The sequence below is a fragment of the Acinonyx jubatus genome, chromosome A1, assembly GCF_027475565.1.
Source record: "Acinonyx jubatus isolate Ajub_Pintada_27869175 chromosome A1, VMU_Ajub_asm_v1.0, whole genome shotgun sequence".
NCBI classification, from domain to species: Eukaryota; Metazoa; Chordata; class Mammalia; order Carnivora; family Felidae; genus Acinonyx; species Acinonyx jubatus.
The window spans coordinates 140568468-140581850 of NC_069380.1; the positions used below are offsets into that span (position 1 = coordinate 140568468).

Here is a 13383-nt window from a genome sequence, read left to right on the forward strand (position 1 = left end):
TGTTTATATGTTAAAAAGAAATGTTTGGCATTTCTTTGTTTATGGGCCAAAGGAACAAATTCCTCTTGTTTCCTGGGAAAATTCTAGAGCATTCAAGATTGTTAACCTTGAATTGTTAACCACAGTGTTTTCTATGATTTTTTTTTTTTTTTTTTTTTTGGTGCATTAGGATTCCTCTTCTGGTGGTTTGTAGTCTTAAATGCATGCTGAGGGGATCATTTGCTTACTACAATAGCACTGTGGGAAATTTAGGTTGATTTACAAAGTACTATAGTTCTTTAAAGGCACAAACATTCAAAACATCTAACTGGAGACGGGCAGCAAAGAGGGAAGCACACACATACATACACACATATTTGCTTTCAGCATCAGTTTTATCACAAAAATGATGCAGTTCATTGAAGTGAACTGATTCTACGTATATATAAAATATCTGCAGTGAAATTAGTCAGAGAAAGACAAATGCCACATAATTTCACTCACATGTGGAATTTAAGAAAAAAAAGAACAAAGGAAAAAAAGAGTCAAAAACAAAACAAAACAAGCCACCAGACTCTTTTTTTTTTAATTTTTTTTTTCCAACGTTTATTTATTTTTGGGACAGAGAGAGACAGAACATGAATGGGGGAGGGGCAGAGAGAGAGGGAGACACAGAATCGGAAACAGGCTCCAGGCTCTGAGCCATCAGCCCAGAGCCTGATGCGGGGCTCGAACTCACGGACCGCGAGATCGTGACCTGGCTGAAGTCGGACGCTTAACCGACTGCGCCACCCAGGCGCCCCCCTTTTTTTTTTTTAATTTTTTTTTTTTTTTTTTTTTTTGCCACCGGACTCTTAAATACAGAGAACAAACTGATAGTTGCAAGAAGGAGGTGGGTGGGAAGATGGGGGAAATAGGTGAAGGGGATCAGAGTACGTTCATCTTGATGAGCACTGAGAAATATATAGAATTGTTGAGTCGTTTTACTGTACACTTGAAACTAAAATAACACTCTATGTTAATTGTATTGAACAAAAAATCAGATATAACAAACAAAAAGTGAGAGAAAAAATGAGAAACTGTTATTAGGAAGTAGTACATGGTTTTAGATTGAGGTTGGCCAGAAAATAGACCGTTCAGATGCACGGATGATAATAAATTATATGTAAACGTCAAAAGATAGAATTTCTGTGAATTTTGACACTTGCAGATTCAATTTTGATAGATAGAATATTGCATGTTGTTTGGACACAATTATGAATTTTACAGGCACCACAACAAATTATATGCATAGTTATACTGCACAGATGTTTTAGTATCTGTGCTACTGAAATGAGCACTATACTATACAGATATTTTAAGGAGTTAGAACAGGGGTTGGCAAACTAAGGCCTGAAGACCAGATTATACCATAGCTAATCACTGACATATTATCTATAGGCTTGGAGTTAGTCAAACTGCAAAATTTGAGGGCACAGTCCCCAAGATTGCTATCACTTTTGACACCACTGAAAACTTGGAAGATTCCCAAACCCACCTTCATGTTTGGTAGTTCACTAGAAGGATTAATAGAACTCACTCATGATTATGGCTTATTACAGGGAAATGATACAGAGTCAAATCAGCCAAAGTAAGAGACACATAGAATACAACTGGGGAAGGTTCCAAAGGCAAACCTTTTGTTGTCCTCTCCCGCGGAGTAATGATTCATTAATCTGTGAGAAGTGCTGTTTGACAGTGTATGTAGATTATTACCAATCGGGGAAGATCACCTGAGCTTTGTGTTCAGAGTTTTATTGGATATTCATTCCTTAGGAATAATTGATTGATTGGCTGCCCACATAGTTTAATTCAATCTCCAAATCAACTGACACCATGTGACTCAGAGCCCTCATTCTAAATTTCACAGTTGGTCTGTTGGTGTGACCAGCTTGCACTCTAAACAAACATGCTCCTCTTAGCTATAGCTAAGAGTTCACCTGCCAGAAGCATTTTTGTACCTGTTGATCAAAAATATGTTACAAATTTAAGATACAATTAACATCAGTGTCAATGTTTAGTCCTAAGACGTTCACCGGAAAAATACACTAGGAAGAAAAAGTATAATATGTAGGGGATCTTCTTGTTAGGGTTGGACTCAAACCTCTGAATGTTGTTTTGTTTGTTTTGCAGTAAGTGAGGTGATTACATTTTGGGAAAGAGCCAGTGGTAAGGGGGTTACTATATCATCAATAAACTTTTACTGAGGGTCTCTTTTAGCAAGGTAAGGGTTAGGCACACAGTTTTCTAATCTTTCTTCACATATCGGTTCCAGATCACGAGAGAGAAAAAGGGATTGATAGGCTAAAGCACAGATTCATTCGATTCAAAACAGTTTATTCTAGTCTGTAAAGTCAATTATCTCAATTCTAAGCCCTGTAAAGATTTTGAGTTTTTTATACACATCATTTAAGTCAAACTAAGCCATATTCTTTCTCCTAAACTTATTTTTAAATTGTGAAAGTAATGGATGGCCATTAAATAAACGGAAAGTAAAACAGTCCATTGCTTCATTCATCTTCTGATTTTAGGTTTTAAAAATAAAGTTGTACTTCTACATTTTTTTAAAGATTTTATTTTATTTTTTTTTTTAAAGTAACCTTTATGCCTGGTGTGGGGCTCAAACTTACAACCCTGAGATCAGGAGTCACATGCTGTGACTAAACCAGCCAGACTAAACCAGCCAGGCACCCCATACCTCTATTCTTTACACTGTAGATATACTGCCTCTTTCATTCATATATGCTTATTTTTTCATGTTATGTTATTATACATTTTAAAAAGACATTACTTAATGGTTATATAATAATCTGGCATGGATTTAGTTTGTTGATTTAATCATTTGGCTTTAGTTTTCTGTATTTTCTTAATTAATGTTTGTGTTTCTTTGGTGGGGTAAAGCACCAGAATGTTATTCCAAAATTTTTTTTCAAATTTATGCAAACTGATAGGGCATTCCAGAACCTTTCTCCTAACAGATTACCAGTTACTTGTATGATAAAATACATGCATTTTGTGTATTAATGAAATGTACAAATCAAGTCATATACTTTTTTTTCATGTTTTTATTTTATTTTTGAGAGAGAGAGAGAGAGAGAGAGAGAGAGAGCGAGCATGGGCAGGGGAGGGGCAGAGAAAGAGGGAGACACAGAATCTGAAGCAGGCTCCAGGCTCCGAGCTGTTGGCATAGAACCTGATATGGGGCTCGAACTCAAACTGTGAGATCAGGACCCAAGCTGAAGTCGGATACCCAACCAACTTAGCCAACCAAGCACCCCAGTTTTTTTTATTTATAATTTTCTTTACCTTAACCAATACTATGACATATTTAATACTATGTCTCATTTGTATGTTTAATGGAGTCGAGTTTCTAGAAATTTTGCATGTGAGGAAGGAACAGATATCAGTGTTGTCTAGTAAGGATCAGTGAAATTTGTCTTGGTCGGTATGGTTTGTTCTGAGATGTGCTCACTGGGTTAAAGGATTAGCTCTTTATGATTCTGCAAACCAGAAGGCATGAAGTATGGTTTTTAAAAAAATTTTTTTTTAATGTTTATTTATTTTGAGAGAGAGAGAGAGAGAACAAGCAGGGGAGGGGCAGAGAGAAGGAAAAAGAGAATCTCAAGCAGGCTCTATGGTGTCAGAGCCAAGACGGAAGTGGGGCTCGATCTCACAAACTGTGAGATCATGACCTGACCCTAAATCGAGAATCAGATGCTTAACTGACTGAGCCACCCAGGAGCCTGTGGAGTGTGGTTTGAATTTCAAGTCTGCCTCCTAGCTGGTGGCCTTGGTGCCTCCACCATCTCCACTGGATGTTACGACTTTTCTCTATAGGTTCCATCACGACCTCTCTCTTCTTCCACCCAGAAATATGTAATATTGCCCCCCTGCTGCTTAGCCTAACCCCTTCTCTACACTCTCCCAATATCGGCAAAGTTATTGGTTCTGAAGTGATGAATTTCTTTCCTCACATGAGGTAGAGATATGTTTTTAATTCCTCGCTGTGTTTCTAATGATAATACCTCTCTATTTAGTTTCCTCTCTATTACAGCTTTCCTGTCCCTAGGAATTTGGCATGACTTTCTGAGGGCTGGACCAGAAGGTAATTAATTGACTGTGTACCTTACACTGTATCCAGAATTATCCTGTCTCTCAGACCTTTAGCTCCTGTCCATAGAACAAGTCTGGACTCTCTCACTCCCTCCTTCTGACTGAACCCTTTTCCCACCAAGCACAATGTCTGTGAGAGGATAAAGGGAGAGTTTTTGTTTCCCAGTGGCTTCAGGGCCTCAAGCCTAGAGGCTGGCTGTCAGCATCTCCCACCATCCCTCCCATGATGCCTCGCAGTCCTATTATAGTTGCGCTCTGGTGAGTCTGTCTACAGGTTACCCTGCCTGACATGTTTAGACCTGTCTCAGTTCTCAACCTCTTAACTTGAGCTAATGCTCTGGGACTCTCACTCCATTGATTTAGAAATTATTGGACTTGATTATTTTTGTGTTAACATTAATTTAAAAAATTTCACATCACTAAATCTCCATTGACTTTATTTTTCAAATTCATTTGTGTACCAAACTACAATTTAATCAAGAAACTGGTCTAATACCCTTGTGCAAATGTGATTAATTTCTTCAGAATCTTGCCTGACAAAGTAGATGCTTTCTGTTCTTATTTAGTGTTTATTTATTTTTGAGAGACAGAGGGTGACAGTGTGAGGTGGGAAGGGGTGGAGAGAGAGGGAGACACAGAATCTGAAGCAAGCTCCAGGCTCTGAGCTGTCAGCACAGAGCCCGACCCAGGGCTCAAACTCATAAGCTGTGAGACCATGACCTAAGCCAAAGTCAGATGCTTAACCCACTGAGCCACTCAGGCGCCCGCCCCTTTGCTTTGACCTTTGATACCATGTCTTGATTAGTGAGGATGCTTTGAGGTAGGAAAATGTCAAGATCACCAGTCTTGGTCCAGGGATATTGGTGTGGTTAAAGATAGAAAGCTTGCTCGCAACACTGTTTGGTGGCTTTCAAGTGTCTTGTAACCAAGCTCCTAAGGAGTGTGCCAGGTTCCATGAAAGAGGGGCTGTCAAAATAAAAAGAGAGGGTCGGGGCGCCTGGGTGGCTCAGCTGGTTAAGTGTCCGACTTCGGGTTAGGTCATGATCTCGTGGTCCGTGGGTTTGATCCCTGCTGTGCTGACAACTTGGAGCCTGGAGTTTGCTTGGGATTCTGTGAATCCCTCTCTCTCTGCCCAGCCCCTACTCGTGCTCTGTCTCTCTCTGTCAAAAATAAGTAAACATTAAAAAAAAAATTAAAAAAAAAGAGAGGGTCAAACGAAAAAGTTGTGATTCATCAAAGCTTTGTAAAAAAACTAAAATCATCTCTAGACTCACTAAAACCTCCCTGTGTAAGGCCCATTCCCCAGCAGAACCCAGTGCCTTGGCTGAGATGTCTAAAGAGCAGGAGATGTGAGCAAGTCTCTATTGGCGTTAATGGGAGGAATAACATCCTCCCTCAGCTCCACAGCCTAAAGCCATGCCAAGAGATGGGCAGAAAGTTTCTGAGGGCACAAACGGAGGGAAAACAACTGTGGCAGCTGCCCCATGGACTGTTCCAAAGAAAGGAGGCATGTGCTGGAGATGGAGAGAGCTCTGGTTCTCAGACTCAGAGACTCATGGATATAGTTAGCCACATCCCTGTCATCTGGTAGTTGCCCATTGGGTTACAGTGGCATACTTAACGAACTGACAAGATTATGTTGCTTCTCTAAAAAAAAGCCCCTCAAACAAACAAAAAAAACCAACAAAGAATTCTCTCCTTGGGCAGTATAATAAAGCCTAATGTAGAATGCAACGACAAACAATACAAAACCCCAGATATGAAGCCTCTATTTCACATAATAATTCTTAAAATAACTTTTACATTCATTTCAACTGAGTTCTCATTTTCTCACTTGTGAAATGGAGATAATAATTCTTGCTTCCCAAAGGATTGCTGTATAGGAGAAAATGGGTATTGAGCCTCCAGCATTTCAGTGCCTGACACATGCCAGACATTCAAGAATTTTAACTCTCTCTCTCTTCCCTCTTTAGACTAGCTATTCCAAATAAAACTGTTTACTTTTTTTTAAACTTTCAGCATGAAAGAGGGAGAAAAGAAAGTAAACTTTATTTCTATAAAAACCCGGTAGTCAGATTTGGGGTATTTCTTTTGGGAGATTAGAAAATGGGTTAGGTTGCTGTGATTATTTCCATTCTTATGAGAGTCCCTGAAGACTTAGGCCAAATTTGCAAGTTAAGAATTATAAACTAAAGGAAAAAAAAAAAGAATTGTAAACTGTCCTTACTCTGAAAATATTTATGAAATTGCATAGCCATTAGGTAATAACAAGTGTGATTATATAATTTATGGTTCATGGAAAAAAACCCACAAAATTTTTCTGAAAATGTACCTACATAAAAACAACAGGAGTCCTTGTTCTGCTTCTCAGACATAGTGCACAAAGTAGTTACAGGACTGTAACCCTTATATTAGTACTTCACTATATTTATATGTTACTATATACACATTACATATTACTATATATATTACTATGGTTATATATTTTATTATCATTATATAATTTCTATACTATATAACTTATTATATATACTATAACATAGTTATTTTAATAGTTAGAGTTACATATAATGTAATTCATAAATTACATTATATACTATTTACTACATAATTTGTATATTCTACTCTAATGCAATTTTACTTTATTTTCCTTTTTTTATAGTATTTTAAATATGATCACTGGTAAATGCCTCAATATTTAGGTATATATATGTGTGTGTGTGTATATGTCATATATATATGCGATAACGTCTTTCTGTCTTGAAAATTAAGGGTCATTTCACCAAAATGTTTTCATGCAGACTATTCTAGCCAACAAAATGAACTCTACAGTTAGTTCTTGCATCTCATTGGCCCATGCCACTTAAAACGTTTCTATGATGTCACTGTTCGGAATTCAGAGTTTCAATCCAGAAGGTTTTATCACAGTACTTTGTACAACTGTTTATATTATTAAAATGGTTGTTCTTGATCTTATATTTGAGCTTACTCTGAGTAAAGATGTTATGTGGGATTCTTTTTTTACAAGCTAAGAAATGTTAACAATAAACAATCATTTCCTGAATACTTTTTTTTTTGAACAGAATGGTGTGCTAGTCTCTGTGAGTAATGTAAAGATGAAAGTTCTCCCTGACTTCAGAAGCTCACATCATGGAGAGAGATACATTCATTAACTCTAAATATTGAGAGTTATCACATATGCTGAGCATGTACCAATAACTTTGTACCCATAGGAGAGGGTATGAGTTCTATAACAAAAATATAGACTTGCTTTAGATACTGTGGGAAAGGAAAGACAAATTTTGATTAAGGGTAGCCAGTAAGGATTTGTTCAGGACATATTATTGGAAATTTGCCATGAACGATTGATTGGACTTTGATAAGTGAAAACTGAGTAGGAGAAGGACATTCTTGGTAGCAGGGACTATATGTCTATATGTGCATGGGTAGTCATAGGTAAATGCAGACTCAAAATATACATTTATTTTTGTTTATTGTGTTCCTGTACTACAGAATATTTTAATCCAAGAATCCTAAAAGAATTACATCCTATGATGTAATTATCTAAAGGATACTCAGACCATTCAGCCTCTAGAACAGCCTATAACCACCTGGGAAAAGGTAATTTAAAGATAGCTGGTTAAGCTGTGGTTGGGTTAGGTGGTGAGTTGGGAGGCAATGAGCTGGATAAAAGGTGGTGTTGTCAGTCTGTGTATGGGTCTCATTAGGTTACAATCAAGGTATCAGCTGGGCTGTGTTCCTTTTTGGAGACAGAGGGAAGAATCCTTTCCTTGCTCATTTAGGTTGTTGGCAGAATTCACTTCCTTGTGATTTTAAGACTGATGTTTCCATTTTCTTTCCAGCAGCTGAAGGCTGTTCCCAGGTTCTAGAGGCCACACACGTGCCCTGACTCATGATCCCTTTCCTTCATCTTTAAAACCAGCAAGTCTTCTGCATTTACCTTCCACTTTTAAGAACACATTGATTCCATTGGATCCACCTGGATAATCCAGGCTACTCTGTCCATCTCAAGGTCTTCAACTTCAGTCACTTCTGCAAAGTCCCTTTTTGCCATGTAAGATGACATACTCTGAGGTTGCAGGGATTAGAATGTGGACATCTTTAGGCGACTGTTATTTCGCTAACCCCACAGTGCATTTTTTCCCTTTTTTTCGTGTTGTATCGATCTTTAATTATGTATAAAGACTTCCAATCGCAACACGTAGGGACCATTTTACCCACTGCTCTGTTTGGCCACCAGTCTCTTTCCTCTCTCTTCAGCAATGGTGAGCAGATACCCTTTCATGGGGAGGAGAAATCCATGGTTTGTTGCCTTTGCCGATAACAAAAGTGTTGGAGAGCCGGGTGGCATCTTTCACGTGAAATACATTAAAAGAACCAGGGTGTCTCTATTGATGATCACACCAATTCTTCCCAGGTTAGCACCACCAGTCACCATACACAGATTACCCGCGTCAAACTTGATGAAATCAGTAATCTATACAGTCTCTAAATCAATCTGGATAGTGTCATTCACCTTGATGAGTGGATCAGGAGAGCAGAGGGTGCTAGCATCATGGGTGACCAGACGAGGGATTCTTTTGTTTCCATAAAGATCTCTTTCTGCACGGCTTATACTTGGCTTCCTCAGGTGTGATCCAGTGAACAGCAAAGTGACCCTTGGTGTCATAGATCAGGCGGAAATTCTCTCCAGTCTTGTCAATGCTGACGACATCCATGAAACCAGCAGAGTAGGTTATGTTGGTTCGGACCTTGCCATCAATCTTAATAAAATGCTGCATACAGATCTTCTTCATCTCTTGTTAGGGCATGCTTAAGTCTGTTCCTTAGGCAAATGAGAGGGAAACATTGTCTCATCTTATGGGGACCAGTAGATGGACAAGGTGCAAACATACTGGTCAGCTTATCCAGCATCCAGTGCTTTGGAGCTGCTACCTGCTTCAGATGCTTCTTGGGATCACGAGTCATGGCCGAGCTAGGCACCAAAAGAGCAACCTCTCAGTGCTTTTATTCTCCTTGGATACATCCTGGAAATGTAGCCAGTGGCAAAAGAGAGGGCCACATATGCTTCTGTTGGGGTATTGTGGGTATCAGTAGCAGCAGTGACAGCAGGAAATCTTGAGACAGGATCCACTGTAAGAGATGATGACTTTCAGTTTTAACCCGTTGGTGAACCCAGGGTCCAATAATCTTTTGAGGTAAGAAATGTAAATTTCTAACTTGACATTTTCTCAACACTTACCAGCTATATGCTAGCCAGTGTAGAAAACGTGGAATTCAGCCTACAACCCCTGTCCAACAGATTCTCAAATTTAATGTGTTAGACTGAGGGAAAAGCATAATGGTGTGCAGCAAAGTTAAGGAAAAAAACCGAGTTAGGGAGGGGTGAGACATTGCCACAGGTTAACAAAACGTTATCTTGGGTCCTTTGGACAACTCTATCATTTACCTATGTTCTAGGTCTTTTAGGAAGTTTCTTGGGAACAGATCCTACATTTTTATCTCATTCACTGCTTTATTCTCAACATCTAAAGTGTTGTTTACCACTCACTAGGTGCTGAATTCATACTTGTTGAATGACTACTGTGAAAACTCAGATCAGAGAGGGGAATTGATACAGTAAAGGTCACAAAGCTGGTTTATGGCAGAGCTGGATCTAGAAACTAGTTTTGATTCTTCATTCTTTCTTGTATCAAATTCAGGAGGCAGCTGGAATGAAAAAATGCAACAAATGAAGCCTCCTGTATGCTGACTTTGTATCTTCCACATAATATTTCTTCTTCCTATATGAAATACCATTAACCAAATCTATCAGTTTAATGTCTGAAATGTGAGTCAAGAGAACTGAGTTCTTGGGGCGCCTGGGTGGCTCAGTCGGTTGAGCGTCGGACTTTGGATCAGGTCATGATCTCGCCGTCCATGAGTTAGAGTTCTGTAGTCGGGCTCTGCGCTGACAGCTTGGAGCCTGGAGGCTGCTTCAGATTCTGTGTCTCCCTCTCTCTTTGCCCCTCCCCCACTCATGCTCTGTCTCTCTCTCTCTCTCTCTCTCTCTCTCTGTCAAAAATAAATAAACATTAAAAAAAGAGAGAGAGAGAACTGAGTTCTGTTCCTAGTTCCTCTATTCACTCCCTTTGTCACTGAGGCAAATTACTTACCCTGTCCAAAATCAGTTTCTTCTTCTGTCATGAAAGAGCTAAGCTTCCTTTCATTTCTCATGTCCTAGGAGTCTAATTTCATGAAAGCTAATCAATAAGCTCACCCACGGATCATATGTCTGAACATCCTGCTATCAGTGTTCCTGGAGTGTGGTCAGCATATCACCTGTATCAGAATCATCCCAGTCCTTTAAATATGCTGAGTTTGCAATTGTTAAAGAGAATAAATAGTTGCTGATTTGGAGGGATTCCCATTAGGCCATACTTCCCAACTCTTTTCACTTCTATAGATATGGTACACATAAAAAGTGATAATGTTGGGACTCCTGGCTCCCTCAATCAGAGGAGCATGTGACTCTTGATCTTGGGGTCGTGAGTTCAAGCCCCACATTGGGTGTAGAGATTAAATAAATAAAAACTAAAATAAAGTGGTAATATTTATGTGGTATACTGGGGTAAGAAAGCTTAGACTGTCTCTTTGCCAACGCACATTTCACTGAGAAGCTGCCAGAAGTATCACTGAGTGAGAAAACCAAGTTGCAGAAAAATATGTGTATGATCCATTTTCAAGATAATGCCAAAACTCTGTATATGTAATATGTCTACATGAATATTATGTTATATTATGTGCATGTAGATATACAATTTTATAAGAATATTGAAAGGATCATACCAGGTTGTTAAAGAAGGGTAAGAGAGAAGGGGACACAAAGAATAAAGAGAAAAAAAAGTGAAAACACCAGTATGTATGCTATGAATCCATTTATGCATTTATGTAAAATAATGTATTTGTAGATGGAGACATTTAAAAAATTAAAAATGCAGATCCGTTAAAGCAGAATTTAAAAGATAGGAGATGGGAAGAGGTGGGTGTCTGCATCATTAATAAGTATTCCAAGTGATTCTGTAACAGTCAAGTCTGTAAATCTTTGTATTAGATGCTAATATCATTAGCTGTAAACACAGTGTATTTGGAAATTTCCATCCTGCAATGCAGGCTCAACTGGTACTCACTGTCTTGGAACATAGTAGATGCATAATAAATAGCTGCTCATTTTTTGAGTCATTTGGAGGATAGGTGAAGGGAGCGAGGGCCAAAGTGGTGAGAGAAGCAGGTCATCTGGGCAAGGTCAAGTTCAGGAGAGATGAAGCAAAAAGCATACCAGAACAAATGGGTTGGACCCTCATGCCACTTTCAGACATTCAACCTGTATTTGTTAGGCACTATGTACATGTTAGACACTTTTCTCTATCTCACATAATACCTAAATAATCCTTTACAGATTCAAAGAGATGAAGTGAGTAGCAGTACTATCAGAATTGGAATTTGAACTCAACACATATTTTGAGCACTAAGCTAATGAACCAGACACATGGCAGCTGCTAAGGATATAGGATGGTGATCTCAATCGTTAGCTCTTTTTCATATCTAGAATCATGTCGCTCTACCATGATCATCTCTGTCTCTTGTCACTTATTAGCTGACCTTCCTACTCAGCTGCTTAGAAGCAGCTTCTTTTCCTATATTTCAACTTAGCTCTTGCCAAAGAGAGATTATAGTAAATGTGTGTTGTTTTTTTTGTCCATTATCCCTAGCTAGTGTTTTCACAGTGGGGAGAAGTATCATTTCCCAGGTGACTTTGTGTAGTGCAAGGTCCCCCTAAATCTAAAAAGCCTAATTCTAGTTTTTTTCCAATTCTTAGGCACCTACCAAGTGAGAATAATTCTGGCTCTTGGCCGCTTCATCTGCTAAGTGCTTTTCTGTTAGAGCAGAAAGATTATAGTGGGGAAAGAGATACTCTCTCATTGAGTTCAGGGGTAGGGTAACAAATGGTACAAAAAATTCTTCTACCCATTTTTCGGTGACCTCATCCCTGGCGTTGGGGAGCATCAGGAAAAAAAAATCAAAGGTGTATATTTTGCGCCTAAATACCTTTAAGTTAAAAAAAATGCATTTTGTCAACCACTAACATTAACTTGGGGACCTTGATTTCTGAACTCGTGTCACCCTCACCCTCGTCCTCCTTGGTCTCCGGAGAAGTAGCCATTATGCAGATTCCGGAGAATGGGAGCAGGGGCTGGACCAAGCCTGGTACCGTAACTTCCCTCTTTCTCAAACCTCCGCCGAGCCAGTCCGCATCGGTAACGCGAGACTGGTCTCCGTGATTTGTCAGTAACCTAGAGTCGAGGGACCGGAAGACTGGAGGCTGAGATTCCCAGGTGGGGTCGAGTGGGGTGTGTGCCCAGAATTCATTAGCGAGGGCAGGCCCCCCACGAGACGTTATCTTTGGAAACAGTGTGGAGCTTCTACCACTGCCCGCGCTTCTGCAGTCCTGGGCTGGAAGCGTGGTTAAATAGCCGCTCCTTCCCCAGGTATGCAGTCAGCATTCCAGGCTGCCCTCCCAACCTGGGGGAATACTGTCGGTGTCTTTCTTATTTACGAAGTACCACCTCTTTCCCAAGTCACGTTCGATCACAGGGAGCCGATTTTAAATCGATAATAATATAATTAAGTCCAGCCAGACGCATTCCTCGTCAAGACGCAGGAACCTCAGGCAGGCCCACGGAACGTGGAACGGGTCACTCCGCTACCCGCTCCCGACTCCCTCCGCCCCTAGTCCCTACTCGGTCGTAGCCAAAGCCCGGAACGCTGGATCCCGGCCCGCATGAACGGGACGGCGAACGGGAGCTGCGCCGCCGGCCGGGAGCCCGTGGCACCGGGCATGCTCAGTGGCGCGGCCGGCTGGGTGGCCCCGAGAGCTGCACCCGGATCTGCTCGGCGGCGGCGGCGGCGGCGACGTGAGCGCGCAGGGGGGCGGCGGCCTCGCTTCGTCTCTCTCTCTGCGCCTGGGTCCGGTGGGTGACGCCAAGCGCGAGAGAGATGTCGGATTTCGACAGTAACCCGTTTGCGGACCCGGATCTCAACAACCCTTTCAAGGTGAGCGTGGTCCCCAGCAGTCTCCTGCCGCCTCGACGCGTCGTTGTTTGTGAAAACGACAAGTTCTTTCGCGCCCCCTGAGCCTGCCCCTCGGCTCCCCTCAGCCGCTTAGTTTTGGTGTTCAGGGCCGCCGCAACC

General features: G+C 40.6%; 1 protein-coding gene and 1 pseudogene across 2 annotated transcripts in view; one reads left to right on the forward strand and one right to left on the reverse strand.

Annotated features, from left to right (window-relative positions):
• Positions 1-7264: 7264 nt before the first annotated feature.
• LOC128315991 (40S ribosomal protein S4, X isoform-like) lies at positions 7265-12933 on the reverse strand (annotated as a pseudogene).
• Positions 12934-13110: 177 nt separating this feature from the next.
• SCAMP1 (secretory carrier membrane protein 1) overlaps positions 13111-13383 on the forward strand; it is a 127431-nt gene continuing 127158 nt past the window's right edge. Inside the window, exon 1 of one of the 2 annotated variants that reach the window (XM_027039461.2) lies at positions 13111-13245. In XM_027039461.2, coding sequence (XP_026895262.1) covers positions 13189-13245 — 57 coding nt within the window. In that variant the 5' untranslated portion in view covers positions 13111-13188. The remainder of the gene's footprint in view (positions 13246-13383) is intronic. The other variant, XM_027039469.2, reaches the window with a different exon arrangement.